Genomic DNA, 19,049 nt, shown 5'->3' with positions numbered 1-19,049 from the left:
TTGTCTTTCAAATTAAAACAACTTTTTTCATTTTCTGGATAACCTATTCAAAATAATTTCAATGATATGGAATGAAACAGGATTTTCATTTTTTTTCATGTCAAAAGGTGTGCAAACTGCATGTTATAAAGCAAAAAAATACTAAACTAAGAAAACAGAAAGCAATGTGAAATATATTCAGAAATGTCCTGGATTATGCAAAAGAGACATAGAGAAGGGGGGCAAGGGAGTGACGGGCTAAAGTCAAACTGTAGACTCTTGTCTCTAATCCATTTCCTTTAGGAGAGTAGTCCACAATTAGCTTCTGCTTGCTAATCACTCTCCACTAGATATAAGGAGTCCCACAGAGCAGCATCCATGGACAGACAACTTCCACCTGTGGGGTAAGATACTTGATATTTTAACATCCTTTTTATTGAGATCAGGCACATAGATAAAACTCATAACACTTTGTGCTTGTTACGTGGTAAGTAGGTTTCCCATATACAAGAAAAATGTGTCAACTATTATGGACCAACATGTAAGATTGAGTTTTAAATGTAAAGACAAACAATGTGATTACATTACATTTATTCATTTAGCAGACGCTTTTATCCAAAGCGACTTCCAAGAGAGAGCTTTACTAAGTGCACAGGTCACTGATGATAACAAGATAACCCCAAAAATAGTGCTACAATACAATTTGTCTGTTACTGAAATATTAATTTGGGAGGACACATTTTTGTTTACTATAAGATATTGGATATTGAAAAGTATGTACTTGTTTTTGAACAACATTTTGTATTGACAGTCAATCATGTTTGTTGTGTAGCAGGGATGCACCGATATATTTTCCATTACCAATAGGTATTGAACCCCCCAAAAATATTTTTATATCTGCCGACTACTTAAAAATGGCTGATTACTTTTGACCAATTGTGATGTTTGAAAAGGCACCATGCTTATTATATTTCTACAATAGGCTACGTTTTCTTTCTTCATTCACGAGTCAATGTGTCTATCAAATGTGTATACCATATGTGGTCATTTGTCCTGTCTGAATGGGGTATACATTTTTTCTTAATCAATTATATGAAACAGTATTTTAAAATGAACCTAAATTTAAATGAGCAGAAATTAAAGGACACATTTAATAAAAAGTTCTGACTTGGTAGAAATGTAAAGTAAAAATATCGGCATCAGCCAATTTTGTTATGTGAATATTAAGTGCATCCCTACTATGTAACACTCAAATGGGATGTGAGGTAGAGCAATGACATGTAAATGTTGTATATGTTCTGGTTGTGTTATTTCTAGATACATTTCTCCAAAAACTCTAAACAAACATATTTTACAGCACCATCTAAGAGTCAATTTCATCTGGGAGGGGAAAACAGGTGAGACATAGTTTGATGCTACATACATGTATACTGCTCAAAGCCAAAGCACCATCAGTATATCTACCATTGTAATTGTATAAAATGAATTATGATATTTTTGTATTTATTCTACACCTTTTGTAGGCTTCCGAGGCCTACTTACTTTACAGTAATATACAGTAAACACATTCATCAGTTTAACTTTCAGCTCCACAGGATAATCATTTATTAATAAAAAAGGGCACATCATTTAAAAAAAGCAAAAGATTTTGTAACAGTGATAGTTTTTTCCCCCAGTAAACCGGCACCATGAGTACGGACGCGGAGATGGCCATATATGGCAAGGCCGCCATTTACCTTCGTAAACCTGAAAGGGAAAGGCTTGAGGCCCAGGCTGCACCATTTGATTCTAAGAATGCCTGCTATGTGCCTGATGTCAAGGAGTTGTACCTCAAGGGTATGGTTGTTAAGAGAGATGGCGCGAAGTGGGATGTGAAAGTCCTTATCACTGAGGAGGTAAGAGGATACTTAGCACGGAATGAAAAAACAATTTGGTGGACTTGTTTCTGTACATCTATATTTTGCAGCTACAGTTACTGACACATGTAAGCTGCTTAAAAACGTACAAAAACTATGAAATAGGATTGAAATTCACTTGAAAAATATACATTATTCAATTAGTGTATGCTTCATGCATGTAATTAACATAATCTTTCAGGTTAAAACCTTCAAAGAAGCGGACGTCTTGCAGATGAACCCTCCTAAATATGATAAGATTGAGGACATGGCCATGATGACCTACCTCAGTGAAGCTACTGTCCTGTATAACCTCAAAGAGCGTTATGCCGCATGGATGATCTACGTAAGAAAAATACACATATAGACATGAGCAACCTTAAGGAAGTAAATGACACCCTCAGAAAAATACTCCAATCGCAATATTTCCCTTAACTCTCTGCTCATATGCAGACCTACTCTGGGCTCTTCTGTGCCACGGTGAACCCCTACAAGTGGCTCCCTGTATATGACATGGAAGTGGTCAATGCCTACAGAGGGAAGAAGCGCATGGAGGCTCCACCCCACATCTTCTCCGTCTCTGACAACGCCTATCAGTTCATGTTGACTGGTATGGACGCTCACTGATGGATGGCTGTATTCATAAATAGATGGACGGATGTATTATTAGTTGCTTCTCGTATCACTTCCGACAAATTTATTTGTCAATTTACTTTCAGATAAGGAGAACCAGTCAGTACTTATCACGTAAGTTTAAGACTTTAACTGAGTGTATATTTTATGTATATACTATATATATACTTATGTGTATATAAATGTGCAAATGGTTGTGATTAATCACTTTAGAAGCTTGACAATACTTATTTTAGTTCATGCACACTAAATTGTATTTTTATAACCTAATAAACTAGTGGAGAATCCGGTGCTGGAAAGACTGTAAACACCAAACGTGTCATCCAGTACTTTGCCACAATTGCTGTTTCTGGAGGGAAGAAGGAAGTAGTACCCGGCAAAATGCAGGTATGACCTTACATACACCATATAAAGAGCATGCCATCAATTGTTGACCCATCATTCTTTTCAGCCCCCCAAAAAAGTATTTCCATGGTACAGTTCAAGGCCGCATGTTTCATTTGACATGAAAACTGTAAATATATCCTCCCATTTTTTATTAAGAAAATTATAGTCACAGGCTGCATCATCAGTTGTAAAACAAATCTGTCCCCCCACATTTGAAAACAAACATACTCCCTTCGTATACGGTATTTAAAATATAGTTCATATCTTCAAAATATGTTGTCATTCTTGATAGCAGTCCTTTTGTAGTTTTACACACAGCGTATCATTAATAAGACTGTTAGTATGTTACTTATATAGCAACTTAAGTGATTAAGGATTTATGACATTTGCACTTTAAGTGGGGGGTACTGTGTTAACTCTGACCAAACATTTTAAACTAAAGGTGTTCAAAGATGATATAGAAACAGGGTTAGACCTAGTCTAGGGTAAGGCAGGAGTGAATGATTAAAGACGAAGTGACAAGAGAATTTTTATGGAATAATGGTGATGAGTCTACATAACCAACTGGTTTGTCTCCCTTCAGGGTTCCCTTGAGGATCAGATCATTGCAGCTAACCCTCTACTGGAGTCCTATGGTAATGCCAAGACAGTGAGGAATGACAACTCATCCCGCTTTGTAAGTTTGGAAGGAAAATATTAATTTTTTCATTAACTTAGAAATCAATAGGACTCATTGAAAAATCCCTCTCTATGCACTCTTTCAGGGTAAATTCATTAGGATTCACTTCCACATGAATGGAAAACTGGCAAGTGCTGACATTGAGACCTGTAAGTTGGTTTGGATTATTTCCCAGTTGATCCTTTAAGTAAATGTTGATGTCCATTTAAATTGTTCTCATTTTTCTCTTTCCTTTACAACCATGTCTCTCACAGACCTGCTGGAGAAGTCCAGAGTAAGTTTCCAGCTGCCTGATGAGAGAGGTTACCACATCTTCTACCAGATGATGACCAACCACAAACCTGAGCTTGTTGGTGAGGCAATGCAGGGATTGAAAAAACGATATATTCTGAATGCCATTTACTCTTTTGTCCACTCATTGAGGGTTGAGACTTTTACATAAAATGTACACATGCCTTGGGTGATAATCATTTTAGTTTTGTCTCCACAGAAATGTCACTTATCACCACCAACCCCTATGACTACCCCATGATCAGCCAGGGTCAGATCACTGTGGCCAGTATTGATGACACAGTTGAGCTTGATGCCACAGATGTAAGTTACTAAAAGACTTGAACTTGAAAATGATAATGTACTGGTGGTTTATTGTAAACTTTCTTTTCCCCTCCAGGATGCCATTGACATATTGGGCTTCAGCGGTGAAGAGAAGATGAGCATCTACAAGTTTACTGGTGCTGTCATGCACCATGGCAACATGCACTTCAAGCAGAAGCAGCGTGAGGAGCAGGCTGAGCCAGATGGCACAGAGGGTAAGCCAAGTTGTTTGTATTGATGTTCTAAAGAGCATTCATTTAACTATATTCCTGTGATAAACATTGCACTCTGATGCACGATGCTCCTTTCTCTCCCCAGTGGCTGATAAAATTGGCTACCTTCTGGGTCTGAACTCAGCTGAAATGCTGAAAGCCCTGTGCTACCCCAGAGTGAAGGTCGGCAATGAGTATGTGACCAAGGGTCAGACAGTGCCTCAGGTAAAGCTTTAAAAAGCATCAGAGCTATTTTTTTAACTGACATGCTGTTAGAAATAAAGCTTGATTGTAATATCTTTTTAGCAGAGTGTTTTCAATTATTACAGGTAAATAACAATTCATAAAATGAAATCAATGTTTATGTGGAACCAACAGTATAATAAGAGGAGTCAGGTGGAGCAGTTAGGGAATCGGGCTAGTAATCTGAAGGTTGCCAGTTTGATTCCCGGCCACACCAAATGACGTTGTGTCCTTTGGCAAGGCACTTCACCCTACTTGCCTCGGGGGAATGTCCCTGTACTTTTTGTAAGTCGCTCAGGATAAGAACGTCTGCTATGTCTAAATGTAAATGACACAGGTGACCAATTCAGTGAGTGCTCTGGCCAAGTCCATCTATGAGAGGATGTTCTTGTGGATGGTCGTCCGCATCAACCAGATGTTGGACACCAAGCAGCCAAGGAACTACTACATCGGTGTGCTTGACATTGCTGGTTTTGAGATCTTTGACGTGAGTTTGAAAAATTATTCGAAGTACATTCAAAAGTTTATTTCGTCTTTCATTAAACAATACAGATAGTATCTACTCTATGTTAATGATTTAATTTAGAACAACAAAAATTAAGTGCAGATAAAGTAAACAAAATACATACTGTATGGTGGGATTGTTCAATAAAGGTTTGCCAAACTTTGCAAATCTATAGTACAACAGCATGGAGCAGCTGTGCATCAACTTCACCAATGAGAAACTGCAACAGTTCTTCAACCACACCATGTTCGTCCTGGAACAAGAGGAGTACAAGAAGGAGGGCATTGTGTGGGCTTTCATTGACTTTGGCATGGACTTGGCTGCCTGCATTGAGCTTATTGAGAAGGTGAGGTGTCTGTAAAAACTGTGGATGTTTCATACCTGCCAAGGATACAAGGTTATTAATGTAAATGTAATGTAAATGTTATTCATACATGTAGATACAGTGTGAATAAACGGACATGTTCTTATCATATCACAGAGCTTATTATATGTCTTGTTCAATTATGCTGTTTCTTATACACAGTATATTTGACTGATTACTTAATATTTCTACACAGCCAATGGGCATTTTCTCCATCCTTGAAGAGGAGTGCATGTTCCCCAAGGCTTCAGACACTTCCTTCAAGAACAAGCTGTATGACCAGCATCTTGGCAAGAACATTGCATTTGAGAAGCCTAAACCAGCAAAGGGCAAGGCAGAGGCCCACTTCTCCCTGGTCCACTATGCTGGTACAGTGGACTACAATATCACTGGCTGGCTGGACAAGAACAAGGATCCCCTGAACGACTCTGTGCTTCAGCTGTATGGAAAGTCCTCAACCAAACTGTTGGCCACGCTCTATGTTGCTGCTCCACCTGAGGGTTAGTATGGTTGAATTAGATTACAAACACACCGGTTTATACATTGAACATATTAAAAGTATTTGTTAATGAATTAACAGTATCGTTCAAGCAACAAGACATTAATTTATTAAGCTGTCTAACTCCTGACACTCCTATAACAGATACCACAAAGAAAGGAGGCAAGAAGAAGGGAGGTTCCATGCAGACTGTGTCCTCTCAGTTCAGAGTGAGTGAGGTTTAAAAAAAATATATCATTTGCAATAGTTTCATGCGGTGATGTACTTGAAAATTCATGAGCATTTCAGGTTTATTATGAATATAGAGTAACAATGCTTTATAACAACCTTACAGGAGAACTTGGGAAAGCTGATGACCAACTTGAGGAGTACCCACCCTCATTTTGTGCGTTGTCTGATCCCCAATGAGTCAAAGACTCCAGGTAAAACATATTGTTTTACGTATTATTTATCTCAAATCATTTTTACTTTAAACATAAAGTACATTCATTTGATTATTATTTCTACGATTAAGTTCTGCAAAGTAAATAGCTAACCCTAAATGTTTCATCCAGGTCTGATGGAGAACTTCCTGGTTATCCACCAGCTGAGGTGTAATGGTGTGCTGGAGGGTATTAGGATTTGCACAAAGGGCTTCCCCAGCAGAATCCTCTATGCTGACTTCAAGCAGAGGTAGTAATGTTACACACAAATGCAACAAATATATGGTAGATAGATAACAACATAGCAATTAATAAAACACATTTCTCCCCATTCAGATACAAAGTATTGAATGCTGCTGTAATCCCAGAAGGCCAGTTTATGGATAACAAGAAGGCATCTGAGAAGCTGCTTGGGTCAATTGATGTGAACCATGAAGAGTACAAGTTTGGACACACCAAGGTAACATACCATACACTATTCATGTCATTGTGACCTACAGAGGTTATTCAATATTTAATTGATCTGGTAAATATTCAAAATGCAGTTTAAAGTTTTCAAGAGCAATCCAACAATCTTAATAATTAGACCAGAATATGTCTACATATGAGAAATGTACTGTATTATAAATCCTCACTAATCTATTTCATTGGCAATTATTTTATCCTTACATCATACATCACTTTGCTCTCTATTTAGATAGCAATATGTTAAAACTAGAATGGTTTACGTTGTTTATTTAAGTTTTGTTTTATACCTGTGTCTCAGGTGTTTTTCAAAGCTGGTCTGCTTGGTGTCCTTGAGGAGATGAGAGATGAGAAGCTTGCTACTCTGGTAACCATGACACAGGCTCTTGCCCGTGGATACGTGATGAGGAAGGAGTTTACCAAGATGATGGAGAGGAGGTGAGATGGAGATAACAGGAAAAATATTGATTCAAGTGCATTCAAATCTTGTTTTTAGGGAGTGATACATTTCGTTTTACTATGAAGCTATTGTTAGAATAATGATGTAAACTTGTCAATTTGGAATGATGGCTATCATGGGCTTGATGGAAAGATAGACTTTACATGAAGGAATGGGTTAGGGTTCGAGCTAAACAATTACTGTATATCTCATTATCAGAGAGACTATCTACACCATCCAGTACAATGTCCGCTCATTCATGAATGTGAAACACTGGCCATGGATGAAGGTCTACTACAAGATCAAGCCTCTCCTGCAAAGTGCTGAGACAGAGAAGGAGCTGGCCAACATGAAAGAGGACTATGAGAAGTGTAAAGTTGCTCTTACCAAGGCTGAGGCTCGCAAGAAGGAGCTGGAGGAGAAAATGGTGTCCCTCATTCAGGAGAAGAATGACTTAGCTCTCCAAGTTGCATCTGTGAGTGAGCCACACACACACACACACACTCTCACACACACACACCACATTCAAGTCTAATTAATTTATGTTATTCTCAGGAATCAGAAGGTCTGAATGATGCTGAGGAGAGATGTGAGGGTCTGATCAAGAGCAAGATCCAGCTGGAGGCTAAACTCAAAGAGACAACAGAAAGGCTGGAGGATGAGGAGGAGATCAATGCTGAGCTGACAGCCAAGAAGAGGAAGCTGGAGGATGAGTGCTCTGAGCTGAAGAAGGACATTGATGATCTGGAGCTTACGCTGGCCAAAGTGGAGAAAGAGAAACATGCCACAGAGAACAAGGTATCAACATCTCACCAATATCCAAGCAGTATTTTGTTCAAAAGCACCAAACAAAAGTTTTCACTTGAACTAACTTTGTCTTGGGCAGGTTAAAAACCTGACTGAGGAGATGGCATCTCAAGATGAGAGTGTTGCCAAGCTGACCAAGGAGAAGAAAGCCCTTCAAGAGGCCCACCAGCAGACACTGGATGACCTGCAGGCAGAGGAGGACAAAGTCAACACTCTGACCAAGGCCAAGACCAAGCTGGAACAGCAAGTTGATGATGTGAGTCAAGTTATTTTTTCGTGCACAATTTGGGGTTTTAGCCAACTTTGCCTCTATTGGTAGAGAATGTAATCTCATATAATGAATTGGTTTTAGGGATTCAGTAGGCCAACTGACTAATATAACGTGTTATGAATACATAGCTGTTAACAACAAAACTTAATTATGAGAAATGTGTTTTGTCCTCTAGCTTGAAGGTTCTCTGGAGCAAGAGAAGAAGCTCCGTATGGACCTGGAGAGAGGCAAGAGAAAGCTGGAGGGAGACCTGAAACTGGCCCAGGAGTCCATAATGGACCTGGAGAACGACAAGCAGCAGTCCGATGAAAAGATCAAGAAGTAAGTATTGTATAATCCTTAGAGATATTCTTGACATTATATTGATTTCATTTACTCCAGCAATCATTACATTGAATTTCCACTTCAACATAATAATTTCGACATCCAATGTTCAACCCTATCAATAGGTCGTGCAGTTCACATTGATTATTCATATTACTCACCTTGGAGTAATGCAATGATAAAGACATATGGAACTGAGTTTTGTTTCTAATTACACTAATCAGATAACGAAGATTACTTAATTGAACACCTTTATCAGGCTTTTCTTTTGAAATACTTAACAGAAAAATTATGGATGTGCTTTACAATTTAATTCACACTCAATGATACAAAACCTGACATGGATTAATGTGTGCACTAAAGGAAGGACTTTGAGACCAGCCAGCTCCTCAGCAAGGTTGAGGATGAGCAGTCTCTGGGTGCCCAGCTGCAGAAGAAGATCAAGGAGCTCCAGGTGCACTGTAGTTGCTAGACAAGTAACATTTCCTGCTTTTTGATGATATTATATTTGCTTGTGTTTGAAATCCACCTTGTCTATTTAGTCCTTTTCCTCTTGTATGTGGGCCAGAATTTTTAGACTTTGATGCTAAATGTTGTTGTCTACTGTAGGCTCGTATTGAAGAGCTGGAAGAGGAGATTGAGGCTGAGCGTGCTGCCAGGGCCAAGGTGGAGAAGCAGAGGGCTGATCTGTCCAGGGAACTTGAGGAGATCAGTGAGAGGCTGGAGGAGGCTGGAGGCGCCACATCTGCTCAGATTGAGATGAACAAGAAGCGAGAGGCTGAGTTCCAGAAGCTGAGACGTGACCTGGAGGAGTCCACCCTGCAGCATGAGTCCACAGCCTCAGCCCTGAGGAAGAAGCAGGCTGACAGTGTGGCAGAGCTGGGAGAGCAGATCGACAACCTGCAGCGCGTCAAACAGAAGCTTGAGAAAGAGAAGAGTGAATACAAGATGGAGATTGATGACCTTTCTTCTAACATGGAGGCCGTTGCTAAGGCTAAGGTCAGTGATACAATCAGAATCAGAAGTATTTTATTCGCCATGAATGTTTGCACAAACAAGGAATTTACTTTGGCAGGGAGGTGCATACATTAAACATATAGGAATATGAACTTAAATATGTGGACTGGCTATACAAAAGGAGCAAAGTCTAGCTAATACTAAGGGGGGTCTAGCTAATACTAAGGGGAATAAAAAATCAAATATAATATAAGTAGCCCTAATTTACAATGAGCTGACAGCCAAGAAGAGGAATAGACCTAAACAGCAAAGGTTGGGTTTTAAAGTGGGTTACCAAGGTTTGTGGAAAGCATTTTTGTCGATAGTATATATGTGATCGAAACATGATGTTTGTTCCACAGGGCAATCTGGAGAAGATGTGCCGTACCCTTGAGGACCAGCTCAGTGAGATCAAGACCAAGAACGATGAGAACGTTCGCCAGGTCAATGACATCAGTGGACAGAGAGCTCGACTCCTCACTGAGAACGGTACGGAACCTATTTGTTCAAAGGCCTACATGCAGAAATATGTTCCACAAGGTGTATATTGAAAACAATTACATAAAACAAGTATTATAGAGATTCAGACCTGAGGAAGAGCTTCCTTAATTCCCCACAGGTGAGTTTGGTCGCCAGCTGGAGGAGAAGGAAGCCCTGGTGTCTCAGTTGACCAGAGGCAAGCAGGCCTACACCCAGCAGATTGAGGAACTCAAGAGACATGTTGAAGAGGAGGTCAAGGTAAAACAACTAAAGAAGCCCTATGTTGATCAACTATGACAGACAGGTTTGCAAATACTCTTTTTTGTTCCCTTACTACTTCACCCACATCTCCAATTATTTTCCTCTCAGGCTAAGAATGCACTGGCCCATGGTGTCCAATCTGCCCGCCATGACTGTGACCTGCTGAGAGAGCAGTTTGAGGAGGAACAGGAGGCCAAGGCAGAGCTGCAACGTGGCATGTCCAAGGCTAATTCTGAGGTGGCTCAGTGGAGAACCAAGTATGAAACTGATGCCATCCAGAGGACAGAGGAGCTGGAAGAGGCCAAGTAAGTACAAAACAAATGTAGTTTTCCTTACGCTCACAATATAGAAAGTTGATAGTAATTCATAGTACCCCACCACTCCAAGTATGCACTCAGGACAGAACACCATTGCAATACTTTTTGTGTCAACAGAAAGAAGCTGGCTCAGCGTCTCCAGGAAGCTGAGGAGACCATCGAGGCCACCAACTCCAAGTGTGCCTCTCTGGAGAAGACCAAGCAGAGGCTGCAGGGAGAGGTGGAGGACCTCATGATTGATGTTGAAAGAGCCAATGGCCTGGCTGCAAACCTGGATAAGAAGCAGAGGAACTTTGACAAGGTGAAAAATATTGTGCCAGTTCTAGGTTTCGATGTAATTGTAACTGTGGAACATGGATGTAACTAAATTTGCAATTGGGGCTTCCGAACTATATTGTCATGTGCATGCCCTGCTTTTGTGCCTTGATCCTAGCGCATTGTTTACATGTTGACATGAATTGTTAAAGGCTACTTTTGTGTGTGCTTCCTCCTAGGTTCTTGCAGAGTGGAAGCAGAAGTATGAGGAGGGCCAGGCTGAGCTGGAGGGGGCTCAGAAGGAGGCTCGTTCTCTCAGCACAGAGCTCTTCAAGATGAAGAACTCCTATGAGGAGGCTCTTGACCAACTTGAAACTCTGAAGAGAGAAAACAAGAACTTGCAACGTGAGATAAATGTAGTGTGTGGTGCTTTTGTATTATTGAAAAGAGAAAATTATTTCCTATTTCACCATCTCATTATACTGTGCATTAGTTGATTTACAGAACCATCAACTGGGGGAAAACAGTTTCCTGTTGAGCTCATGTAGGATCCAGTAAACTAAGCTTGTTAATTGAACAAGCTTCTGTTTCTAATCACAGAGGAGATCTCTGACCTGACCGAGCAGATCGGAGAGACTGGCAAAAGCATTCATGAGCTGGAGAAGGCCAGGAAGACAGTGGAGACAGAGAAGTCTGAGATCCAGACGGCTCTGGAGGAGGCTGAGGTACAAACTCTCCACAATTTCCAGAATGAAGTGGAAATGATAAACATTCTAAGGATTACCACAATTAAGAATGACATTTGCTAAAACATTCTTTTATTTAGGGAACACTGGAGCATGAAGAGTCCAAGATTCTGCGTGTGCAGTTGGAGCTGAACCAGATCAAGGGTGAGGTGGACAGAAAGCTGGCAGAGAAGGATGAGGAGATGGAGCAGATCAAGAGGAACAGCCAGAGAGTGCAGGACTCCATGCAGAGCACCCTGGACTCAGAGGTCCGCAGCAGGAATGATGCTCTGAGAATCAAGAAGAAGATGGAGGGAGACCTGAATGAGATGGAGATCCAGCTGAGCCATGCTAACCGCCAGGCTGCTGAGTCCCAGAAGCAGCTGAGGAATGTTCAGGGGCAGCTCAAGGTACTGTGAATGTTGGCCATAGTGATGAGTAGACTGCAGTGAACTACATTAATACTTACTTCAGACCATTACTGCAGATCTACACTCTAAATGGGGGCTCAAATATCCATCTCAGTTGTTGTTTTGGTTTGGAAAACATGGGTGCACATATATAGAAGGAAAATTCATAATATCATCCTTGCAAAGAAAGTTACACCTTCCAGTACAAACAGTACTGCTGAAGCAGTAGAGGACAGTTTAAGAAATACTGTACACATCAGCATCTTCTCATTCCTCTCTACACTCTGTGGTGTTTCTAGGATGCCCAGTTGCACCTGGATGATGCCGTCCGGGCCGCAGACGACATGAAGGAACAGGCTGCCATGGTGGAACGTAGAAATGGTCTGATGGTGGCTGAGATTGAAGAGCTGAGAGTGGGTCTGGAGCAGACAGAGAGAGGCCGCAAAGTGGCCGAGCAGGAGCTGGTGGACGCCAGCGAGAGAGTGGGACTGCTGCATTCACAGGTGTGGACGACACACACAAACACATACACATAGTTAAATAACATTCACAGCAAAGGTTTTGTTTTTGCTGTATCCATGTCTCTCATGTGTCTCTTCCAGAACACCAGCCTGTTGAACACCAAGAAGAAGCTTGAGTCTGACCTGATTCAGGTGCAGGGAGAGGTGGACGACATTGTCCAGGAGGCCAGAAATGCTGAGGAGAAGGCCAAGAAGGCCATCACTGATGTGAGTCTAGCTAAGTATCACAGTACAGTCACTATTAAGTCACTACTTTACTTACACCATCATTAAGGCCATAGCAAAGCAATATGGAACCACCATATCATCATACAGTAGCCTACCCCTATGGTAGCATACCTTCCACCTTGTGGCCATGTTCTAGTGATTGTGTTTACAATTCTAGTGTCGACCCCCACTGATTCATCTAAGTAGAATGCAGAAACGTGTCAGATGGTGCTGATCCTTACGCAGTTCAGTTCTCACAAGGCTTTGTTTGTTGGGTCATTCCACCAGTATATGGACTACTCTAGATAACATAATTATGTACTGTGAAATCATTTTAGTTCATGTAATCTGGTACAATATACTATGTGTATGTACAGTTCAACCAAGCTGTATTATGATGTTGCAGGCGGCCATGATGGCAGAAGAGCTGAAGAAGGAGCAGGACACCAGCTCTCACCTTGAGAGGATGAAGAAGAATCTTGAAGTGACAGTCAAGGACCTGCAGCACCGTCTGGATGAAGCAGAGAACCTAGCCATGAAGGGTGGCAAGAAGCAGCTCCAGAAATTGGAGTCCAGAGTAAGTTTGCAAACATAAAATGATCCCTGTTGTCTTGAGAAAAGGTGAAATATTCTTAAGCCAATATTTAGCCAATATTAAGCCAAAGGTTAAATATTCGTATTATTTTTCCCGGTATAATGCTGTTAATAAGGACCTTTTAGCATGGGAGTGATGGATTCACCATGAGCTCCTGTACTCCACCCAGGTGCGTGAGCTGGAGACTGAGGTTGAGGCTGAACAGAGGAGAGGTGTAGACGCAGTCAAGGGAGTCCGCAAGTATGAGCGCAGAGTCAAGGAGCTGACATACCAGGTAATATAACACACTCACTACACTGACCATATTTATAAAATCTGCATATTTTAGAAAAAACATTAGAGTGTGTGTTTTAGAAAAAAAAAATATTTCCTCTCTGCATCAGACTGAGGAGGATAAGAAGAATGTAACCAGACTTCAGGACCTGGTGGATAAGCTGCAGCTTAAAGTGAAGGCTTACAAGAGACAGGCTGAGGAGGCGGTAAGTCTAATAACTTATTTGAGCCTTGCTTATGCAAAATAAAGCTTTCCTAGCTTTCGGTGTATATCTCTATGGCTTTACCTATGGTATTTTTCTTGTCTAAATTATTGCTGCAGCAAGCACATTTCCAAAGTTTTTAAGAAATCTTTTAAAAATGAATTCATCCCAGGAGGAGCAGTCCAACTCCCACATGTCCAAGTTCAGGAAGGTTCAGCATGAGCTAGAGGAGGCTGAGGAGCGTGCCGACATTGCTGAGTCTCAGGTCAACAAGCTCAGAACTAAGAGTCGTGACACTGGAAAGGTAAAGATCTCCTGATGTCACACCAAGGGTTTAAACAATAACCAAATGCATTACAGTGTTTCAATTCAATACAATAATTTCCTGTTTTTTTCTTTTTTACAATCAGGCAAAAGAAGCGGAATAAACACTAACCTGTACAAGACCCTATGCCTAAACATTGCTATGTTTCATAAAATATGCTTTACATAGTGATATTTTGAGGTTTGAAAAAATAAAAGAAACAATCTTCAAAACGTCATGGCTTGTGGATTTGTTGCAGGAGGTAGAAATGTTGTCTAAGGTTGCACAACTTTGTACAAAGCAATTAGTTTACACAGGCCAATAAAGCACACAAAATTTCCAAGTGCATCCAAATCATGTTTAAAATACAGACATTTACAAGTTTTTCTTGACTACAGCTTGTATGGTACTTAAACATAGGTCTGAGAATATAATTGTCTGCAGAAGTAAAACCAGTTAATACACATTCTAATTTGAATTACATTGTTCCAAATAAATGTGTTGTTGCGGTAGCTACAACATCTATAACTTAAATAACTTTGAAATGCACCTTTTCAAATTCCTTCTTGGAAATGACCTCAACACTTACAATAGTCTGTGAGCAGTGTTGGGGGAAGTTACTCAAAAGTAATATATTAGTTATTACTTATTAGTGTTCAGTAAAAGTAGTGTGATTAAGTTACATTATTACTTTCTATACAAAGTAGTATTATTACTTATTGTATTACTTATTATACAACTTTTACTCAATGTGTGAATTACGGGGGGTTTGACCCCCCTAATTAAGACTCTCTCAAAAAAAGAGGTAAACACAACAGGTCGGGTTGGGTCGATACATTTATATATAGTATAGCTATATATGTATATAGCTGTAATCGTAAATATTACTTTACGCCCTGGAGAAAAAGTCCCCCCCCCCCCGATTGTCATAGTATAATTTGCACTCTGCTTTTACTATTACTTTTAGTAGCAAGTTGTGGAAACGGGTCGCCATCTTATGGTTTCAAGTGGATTTTTCACTCGCTTCCAGCTTCGTTTCTCTGTGGACACTTTCGAGAAGTTTTAAGTGCAGTTTGTGGCAGTAGATAATATTTTGTTGGGGCACAGTTTGCATTTAACTTGAACGTTTCTTCCAATACCTTCAATGAAAGCGAAATAGTGTGAATATTTCCCGCCGAAAACGTAACATGTTTTGCTGCCATGATTGCTGTTGTGTTTGCCTGCAGCTAGAATCGCTAGAATCAAAGGCAAACTGTAAGGCTACTGCGCCCAGGGAGTGCCGTTTAGGCAACAATCTGTATTTATCAGGCTATTTAAGTCATTTGTTGAATTAATGCAGTAACTTGGACAAGTTACTTAAATACGTAACTGTAATAATATTATTCAATGTCCAAAAGTAGCGCGTTATTTTACTTCTTTACTCATAACGCATTACCCCCAACACTGTCTTTGAGTAGGTGTGAGCTGCTCGATAACTGCATTCAACTGTCCAATTTTAGTGAGGGTTTGTTTTCCTCCAATGTAGGCTCTCCTATGTATGAAACATACTGGAGAGAGGATCTGAGCAAGTCATTATTGAGCAATATTTATATTCATATTATAGACCTGTTATTGCTGAAATTATTGCACATTTGCACAACCGGTGCAATCAGCGAACAGACGGAGTGGCTGAGAACGGTGTTGATGTTGTGCGCTAGTTTTAGTTGTAGTTACGTAATGGCGGCGGAGAAAGATGTGAGCGAAGCCTTTCGGTCCATTGTGGCAACGCTGCCGAATATCCAGAAGTTAAAGCCGGAGCAAGAACAATCTTTGATCCCCACGGGGTTCGTTTGATTTTCCAGCTAGCTCCGTTAGGGTGAAAGAGTTGGCTAAGTCGAACGCTAGCGATTGGTTATGCCAGTCCCAGAGTGGCTCTGGGCAGATCCAATAGTTTTAAACTTCAACAGAGTACCTGCCTTCAATGAAGTTGACACTTGTCAATGGATCGAGCACGGACTATGTATAAATGCAACGTACGAAAGCCTGGTTAGGACCAGGCTAACTCTATAGTTCTCAATAAAGACATTTTAAAGGGGCGATTTACAGTTTTTGGGGGGTAATTCACACTGTTCCTTAAGGTCTCCGAATAGGGTATGTAACATTGGTTGGGTTGACAATGGCCCGGATGCTGTTCTATGCCCCCTGAGAGATCCTCTGAAATGTTCCCGGGAAGAAACACAATTTTTTCTGATTTTATGGTATGCTCATTAATATTTAGATAAGCTGCACGCTGATTGGTTGGTTTTCAACGAGTGAAGCTGGGGAGCAAAAACGCAACACGGCCAACAGCAGCACTCACTGAAACACAGAAGGTTGAGACTTGAAATAAAAACGCGCAAATAAATCTATTGTGTTAACACAACACTGTTTTCAAAAGATTGACTACATTATCATTTGAAATTATAACATTACTTGTTTCCACTTATGTTGTTGAAGCAAACTGGATTGACTTAGGTGGGTAGAACGTTAGGCTACAGCTTAGCAACCAAACCATATCGTGATTCTACTCGGCTTCAGTTAGGTAGCTCTAGATATCTTGCTGAAAAATAACATGACAAAGATCTGGACAAACATGCATCGTGAATTGTAGATTTACAAAACACAGGTTATTCATTTGAACGAAACACAGTCAGGAACATGAAACAACGTTAGCCCCATTGCCAATAAACTAGGCTAAATTATCACATTCTACCTATGCTCTTGCTTTAGCAAGCTAAACTAGTTTACATGCCTACAGTCTGGGTGTTACTAGTATCAGTTACTAGCAATGCTAACGTATCCTGTATGTAGCACCTGCCTTTCTCCAGTTCTTTCAAATAGATCATCTACTGTAGACAGGCGTTAGCAATAAGCCAGACTGCTGTTCGTTTTTTTTGGCAATTTTTTCGGAAGCTTCCCTTCTAATGCCGACTACAGCTAGTCTAGCTAGAGTCATTTGATGTGTGTAGAAACGTATTTAGCATTCTACCTGGTATGCTATATACAGGACACGTTAGCATTGCTAATAACAACATCATACTGTCCTTATAGCTTGCGGTTGCAATGAGCATACAGTCGGAACAGCACCTCTTTCCAGGTTCAGCTTCCTAGCAAATCCTGCTTAAAAATGTCCAAGGTTGTCAAAACTGTCTCGGGTGAAATGTTCAGAGCAAATGAATGATTGAGTGTCGAACTTCGCCGGGATCTTCTCATAGGCAACAGCAGCCATGCCTGTCGAATGTTTGGCTCCTTGGGAAGATTGTGAGTGTTAACCTTCCCTGTACAGCCTGGAACACAGCATTTACAACCGTGGTCCATTTTCAATATCCTTGTTATAATTCAAAACGTTCTTCTTTGTAATTCCTTATAAGTAGCTTAACAGAGCAGCGCGCAGCTAAACTAGTATCGGAGATAGACGCTACCTCGGGCTGGTCTGGATGTAATTTTTGGGGCGTGACAAAGATACAGACCAGAGCCAATAAGAGGGCGATCACCGGTTCTACGTAGGACCAGTAGCTTTGTTGAAAAGCTAGCGTTTTACAGCCAAATTTTTTCTTTTTGAGATTTGAATAGGAAAGAGGTGTCAATGGATTTGATATTCACGGTATGTTCAGTTTAGCCACCGAACTGTCGTTATTCAACTATGACAAGGTAAAATCGGTTTTGCAGTCAATTGCCCCTTTAACTTGATTTAAATTTGCAAGAACTATAGACTTATACAATAACGATCTTAAGAACTGACAACATAAGTTATACGTTCTCAAGGACGCACACGCGCAATCTCAACTGAGGTGTGAAGCGCGTGTCCGTGCTATTCTCCGACATGCACTCACTGCTGATATACGGACTCAACTTTTGTACAGCCTGATTTCTAATACCGTGACAGCAGAAATGTAGCCATAGAGGAAACACTGCACTATATGTTATCATTCCATGTTAAGAATACCAATGGAGGCTGCGTTTGAAATCGTAAATCAAACTTTTGTCAGCATTTTGAGTGGAAATGTAATTAGCATGTGTAGGCTACAGGTGTACTATTCGTGCACGTTGGGCTGGCCCTCGCAGCGGAACGACAGTTTAGTGGCCGCTCTGTCCATTCGCGCACCTCACAGTTGCGCATTGATCAGACAAGAACACACGCTTATCAACTTGACCATTATTGATCAAAACAGAACGAGGGTTCGGCTGTAGCCTACTTGAAACATACTATTGAGAACATATTCGCTGACATGCATTGCACGCGTGATGACCACAGTTTTTTTTGCCTTTGGCGCTCGGGATTTGTCATTGGCGCTTGGGAAAATGGCTTTGGCGCGCGCCAACATTTTCTCTATGTAGGAAAAACCCTGGAAGCCAATATGCCAATTCTCCACAAAGTGCAGTGATAGATAAGAGCAAACCGCGCAGTAGTGATGGGAAGTTTGGATCATTTTACTGATTCGGTTCTTTGAATCTCGTTCAGTAAAGTGAACGAATCTTTTTTGAGTAATTTGTTCATTTCAACGGGGGAGGGGGGGGGGGGCATTACAATTATGTATCATGACAGTTTGTATGATTTGGTCATTTAGTATCACACTAGCATTTAATTATCACGGCAAACAATTACATTGCACTAAACTGTAAGTGTAAATGTAAAGTGAAAATAACAAAACCAGTCAGTATGATGACTTCATATCATTCACGTCTTACTAAAACAGCGGCCACACAAAAGGGAATGAGGAAACTGTTTCCTCTACTAAAAAATACATTGCAGGTCACGTGATAAA

The 19,049-nt window shown here is 40.6% G+C and overlaps 1 protein-coding gene across 1 annotated transcript; it reads left to right on the top strand.

Moving 5' to 3' along the window:
* The first annotated feature begins 361 nt into the window (after nucleotides 1-361).
* Nucleotides 362-14,494, top strand: LOC124482265 (myosin heavy chain, fast skeletal muscle-like). The gene is made up of 41 exons (XM_047042760.1): nucleotides 362-383; nucleotides 1,337-1,376; nucleotides 1,656-1,874; nucleotides 2,077-2,220; nucleotides 2,328-2,484; nucleotides 2,594-2,621; nucleotides 2,786-2,894; nucleotides 3,478-3,570; nucleotides 3,659-3,722; nucleotides 3,828-3,926; nucleotides 4,064-4,167; nucleotides 4,244-4,382; nucleotides 4,486-4,604; nucleotides 4,960-5,109; nucleotides 5,303-5,473; nucleotides 5,688-5,991; nucleotides 6,135-6,199; nucleotides 6,325-6,412; nucleotides 6,545-6,662; nucleotides 6,749-6,872; nucleotides 7,179-7,315; nucleotides 7,536-7,791; nucleotides 7,872-8,114; nucleotides 8,203-8,379; nucleotides 8,570-8,715; nucleotides 9,082-9,172; nucleotides 9,328-9,717; nucleotides 10,077-10,203; nucleotides 10,334-10,452; nucleotides 10,564-10,760; nucleotides 10,890-11,073; nucleotides 11,267-11,432; nucleotides 11,628-11,752; nucleotides 11,854-12,162; nucleotides 12,462-12,665; nucleotides 12,765-12,890; nucleotides 13,297-13,467; nucleotides 13,655-13,759; nucleotides 13,869-13,964; nucleotides 14,134-14,265; nucleotides 14,372-14,494. Exons 3-41 carry the CDS (start codon nucleotides 1,668-1,670, stop codon nucleotides 14,387-14,389), a joined length of 5,802 nt encoding a protein of 1,933 aa, XP_046898716.1. The 5' UTR covers nucleotides 362-383; nucleotides 1,337-1,376; nucleotides 1,656-1,667; the 3' UTR covers nucleotides 14,390-14,494.
* The last annotated feature ends 4,555 nt before the right edge of the window (nucleotides 14,495-19,049 follow it).

The sequence above is a fragment of the Hypomesus transpacificus genome, chromosome 2 (assembly GCF_021917145.1).
Source record: "Hypomesus transpacificus isolate Combined female chromosome 2, fHypTra1, whole genome shotgun sequence".
Lineage (NCBI taxonomy): Eukaryota > Metazoa > Chordata > Actinopteri > Osmeriformes > Osmeridae > Hypomesus > Hypomesus transpacificus.
This window is presented reverse-complemented; position numbering and strand designations above follow the sequence as displayed.